General features: G+C 35.7%; 1 protein-coding gene across 1 annotated transcript; it reads right to left on the bottom strand.

Moving 5' to 3' along the window:
• Nucleotides 1–234: 234 nt before the first annotated feature.
• Nucleotides 235–2,378, bottom strand: LOC115714386 (cytochrome P450 71B34). Its single transcript, XM_030643071.2, is given in 3 exon segments — nt 235–1,129; nt 1,317–1,790; nt 1,792–2,378. Coding segments are annotated over 3 exon segments (1,533 nt in total). The 5' UTR covers nt 2,236–2,378; the 3' UTR covers nt 235–514.
• Nucleotides 2,379–5,060: the final 2,682 nt, after the last annotated feature.

Genomic DNA, 5,060 nt, shown 5'->3' with positions numbered 1-5,060 from the left:
GGTGGCGTTTGGTTGGGAGTAAAGAAAATATAGATATAGGAACGAAAATGAGAATAAAAGGAGGAATAGAATGGAATAAAATTTAAAATGCATAAAAAAAATTGATAAAAAAATCATTAAATTTTTTCTCTTGTTTTATTAGAATGGTCTTTCCTTCATTTGAAAATAAAATAGTCATTCCACCAAAATGGTGGAAAGAACATTCCATTTGAATGTTATTCTAATACTTTAAAATGCCACCAAATAAAAGAAAAGAATGAAAATTGTTTCCTTTCCATTCCATTCAATTTCATTACCTCCAACCAAACCACACCTTAGTTTAGAATTCAACATTTCCTTGCGTTCTACACACAATATGATGTCTTAACACAAACTCAAAGTAAGGTACAACACTTGCTGGAGTCATCATGGTACATTTTCAATTCAAAGAGAATCATAAAACTTGTTCACTTAAGTAGTGAATTCAATTTATATATATATATTGCATTATTTATTATAAGTAGTAGATTTAATTTTAGAAGGGCTTCTCTGGGACAAGCTTGAGAGGAGTTCTCTTGGAGATGGTAAGAGAGAAACCAGCAAACTCATCCATGTTGATATCTTGCTCTTTCATTCCATCAGGCAATTTCCAGTCAAAGCTGTATAAGAGATTTGCAAGGCCTAATTGAACTATTGTTGTTCCCATGTACATGGCAGGACATGTCCTTCTCCCAGATCCAAATGGCAACAGCTCAAAATGTTGACCTTTGAAATCAATAGGACTATCCTCAAATCTCTCTGGGATGAACTCTTCAGGGTCCTTCCAGCTGTTGGGGTCTCTTCCAATTGCCCAAGCATTCACTTGAATCATTGTTTTTGGGTTAATATCATAACCATTGACAGTGAAGTGTGACATGGTCTCTCTTGGAACAATTATAGCAGCTGGAGGGTGCAATCTAAGAGTTTCTTTCATTATCATTTTGAGGTATTGAAGCTGCTCAATGTCACATTCTGAGACATTTCCTTTGTTTCCAATGAAAGTTCTAACTTCATCTTGTGCCTTTTTCATTAATTTAGGTCTCCTCACTAGCTCTGCCATTGCCCACACCATAGTAATTGCAGCAGTATCTATCCCACCTACAAACATATCCTGCAATAACAGACATTAGTAGTCAAGCCATGATTGGTGAAACTGAGCTGAGCTCATTGCAAAAAGGCTGGTAGTTATGAAGCCTATGTTTCTATATGTGAAGAAGAAAAAAAAATTAAATGGCTACAAAAAGTTTTTTTTTTTCCTTTTCTTCTCTTAAATTGTAAAATAGAACAAAAGAGCTTACAAGGAGGACTGCCTTGATATTGTTTATGGTTAGAGAAATGGCTCCAAAACCAGTTTGCTCTTTCACTATTTTGAGAAGCACATCAACAATGTCTTCATGCTCTTGTTTTTCTCTCCCTGGACTGAGATGATCATCAATCACCCTTTGGAAGAAACCATCCATCTCATGAAAAGTCCTGTCCCGTCTTCGCTGTAAGCCCGAAAGCTTGTCAACGATCCATCCCACATATGGAAAGTACTCAGCTGCACAGAAACTTCCCACACTGATTACAACTTCTTCAAGTATTTTATACAATTTCTCCTCAGAAAATTTACTATCTTTAAATGTTGTCCCAAAAGCAGTCCTGAAAATTATGCTAGCTGTAAGAGCATACAACTTCTTAGTAAGATCAACAGCAGCACCAGGAGAAGATGAGGAATGATGAGATATGGAGTTGACCAACTTAGCAACTTCCTCTTCTCTAACTAACTGATTGGTATGAATTTACCCTTTTCACACTGAACACCTCAAGCACATAAATCTTCCTAAGCTCTCTCCAATATTTTCCATAAGGTGAAAATGCCAAGTCTTGAAAATTGTATGTCAGTTGCTTAGGACCATGCAATTGAGGTCTGCTGCAACTGCTGAGATCATGAGTCTTCATGACTTGTTTTGCAGCCTCAGCAGATGATATAATAACACTTGGCACATTTCCAAGGTGAAGAAGCATAACTGAGCCATATTTCTTGGAGAGTTGGCATAAAGATTGGTGAGGCAATGAACCAAGCTGGTGTAAATTGCCTATGAAAGGGAGCTTTGGAGGGCTTGGAGGAAGGTTCTTGTTTTGTTTTTGGACACATTTCTGTATTAACGCAATAAGCAATGGAAAGAGGAGAAGAACTGAAACAAGCAAAGCTGGTGGAGCTTCAATTATTGCCATTTGCTTTAATTTGATCACCAATTCCAAGGCCACTCTTCTTCTCAACGACTATATGTAATAGGGAAATAGTGTTTTCTTTCTGTTGTCTTCTTCAGAGATATTATATCCAAAATAAAAAATCCATATTACAGTTGTCTATTTTGATATCGTTGGAGTTAGAAAAACTAAAATGATGTGGAGTTTATTCTTTATATAGTCAAACATTCTTTTGTTTTTTTTTATTTTATTTAAACGTTTATATTCTTCCAACACTCACACCGATCTATGGCCACTTGAGCTAGCCTCAAGTGGTTGGTCAAACATTCTACTCGAGTTTAATTTATTATATTGTTGTTAAGTAGTCTTATCCAATAATATTTTTCGTTGTTAATGAAAAGTCTCACCAGATTGTTTACTCAAATACAATTGAGGGTAAATATCATTTTGTAAAAATTACTAATTGAATCATGTTTTGTTAAATGACAAAGTGAACCGTTTATTTTTTAAAATGGTTAAAATAGGAACTTGAACTTAATTTTTAACAATTTTATTTTTTAATATAATTAACTTTATTCTAATTTTTAACACGAACAGATACAGAAAATATAACCAATTTTATCATAACATTTCTAAATCGGATTAATATTAAATTTTATTTTAACAAAAAATTAGTTTAGGATTTACATTTTTAAAAAATACAAAATCTATTTTATCATTTAACAAAATAAAGAGTCCAATTAGTAAATTTTATAAATCACATGATCTAAAATAATATTTATTACGTGTAATAATGACTTAAAATACATTTATTATAAAATAAAAATATTTATTTTAATATGTTCTTATGGTTTTTTTTATTATTTTATGGAGAAATTTGCGGCCAAACCCCTTTAAGTTTCAATTAGTATACACTTAACCCCTGTTTTTTATTTTTGGTGGCAAAACCCCCTTAACTTAGCTTCTGTTTGCAAATTCAATGTAACCGTTAAATTTCAATGTTAAATGCCAACTAGGACGCCAACTTGTATTGTCACTGTGTACATAAATACAGATGTCATGTTTTTATTGGTGCAAACAATTTTAATTATTTTAATAATTTTATTATTTTAGTAATTTTTAAATTATTTTAAAAGGTGTTAAAGTAAAAGGCCCAAAGGCAGCCCATTTGGTTGAGGATATTCAAGAGGCTAACTAGACTAATTCTTACCGTTGCCAATCATTGATAAAATGATTTTCTCAATCTTCATATTATTGTGTGGGCCACATGGAATATATTTCTGTTATTGTACTGTCCAATAGGGTAATAGCTTCTAGCATATTCCATTGTCTATATAAGGGAACATTCCCTACTGTAATTGTTGCAGAGAAAGAGGCATTAAATTAAATAATATTCAGAGCTTTATTCCCTTAATTTCCTCTGTTTTTCTCCTACTTTTAAGCTTGGTATCAGAGCGGGAAATCCGCAAGCCTGACCATGGAAAACCCCACCATAGCCGAAATGTCATCTGCATCAAATCCAGTTGATGCTACGCCTGCTGCCGAACCTATCAATACACCATTAAACGCCTCTGCCACAACTATACAGCCTTCACCCTTTCAAAGCTTAGCCCCTCTTACCATAAAACTTGACCGAACCAATTACCCCTATTGGAGATCACAAGCTCTTCCTGCTCTGCGTGCGCACGATCTTGAAGGCTATGTGTTAGGAACTAGAGTGTGTCCACCACAGTTCGTGGACAACACAGTTGGAGGTCCGATTCCTGGCGAGACTCGTCAACTCAATCTCGGCTATGCTATGTGGAGGCACATCGATCAATCAATACTCAGTTGGCTCCTTAATTCCATATCTGAGTCCATGTTTGGACATGTGACAAGTTGCCTCACTTCATGTGATCTTTGGATCACTCTTGAACGTCTCTATACTACTAGCTCTAAGGCTAGAATATTGCAACTGAGGTTTCAATTGCAGTCCCTAAAAAAGGGCAGTCTTAATAGACATGATTACATCTTAAAAATGAAAAATATAGTTGATGGTTTATCTACTGCAGGACAATTACTTTCAGATGATGATCTCATTTTATACATCTTGGGAGGCCTTGGTCATGAGTATGAAGCTGTTGTTGTGAATCTAACCTCACGGCATGGCCAAGTTACTTTACAGGAGGTGCAATATATGCTGCAGAGCCAAGAGATTAGGCTTGAACAACTCAACTCAACATCAAGTGACTATACTATGCCTGCTGCTCATCTCGCAACTCAAATGCGCAGATCTCTCAATATCGACAATCATGCTCATAATCCAAATCAGCCCTCTAGAGGCCGCACCTACAACTCCCGAGGTCGTGGTCGTGGAAGAGGCCGATCCAACAACAGCAGACCAATATGTCAACTCTGCAGCAAGCCTGGACATGTAGCATCAAAATGTTATCACCGTTTTGACATCTCTTTCCAAATCCCTGGTTCAAGTCAGTCATCTGCCTCTCATAACATCAACAACAACCACTCGAATAATGATCAACAAGCCTATTTCGCAAGCATAGAGACTCAAGTTGACAATTCCTGGTACATTGACAGCGGAGCTACCAACCACACCACTTCTGAAGCTTCCAACATTCAACACAAGAATGACATGAAAGGTACAACTCAATTACTTGTTTGCAATGGTTACCCTCTAGCCGTGACTAAATCGAGCTCAAGTAAGATTCACAATACTGCTGGTTATTTGGTGCTAAATGATATACTTTGTGTACTTGAAATTTCCAAAAACCTTCATTCCATATCTCAACTAACCGAAGATAACAAAGTATATGTGGAATTTTATGCTGATTTTTGTGTTGTGAAGGACC

This window comes from Cannabis sativa, chromosome 4 (assembly GCF_029168945.1).
Source record: "Cannabis sativa cultivar Pink pepper isolate KNU-18-1 chromosome 4, ASM2916894v1, whole genome shotgun sequence".
NCBI lineage: Eukaryota > Viridiplantae > Streptophyta > Magnoliopsida > Rosales > Cannabaceae > Cannabis > Cannabis sativa.
The sequence above is the reverse complement of the archived record's forward strand: the minus strand, read 5'-3'. Positions and strand labels throughout refer to the sequence as shown.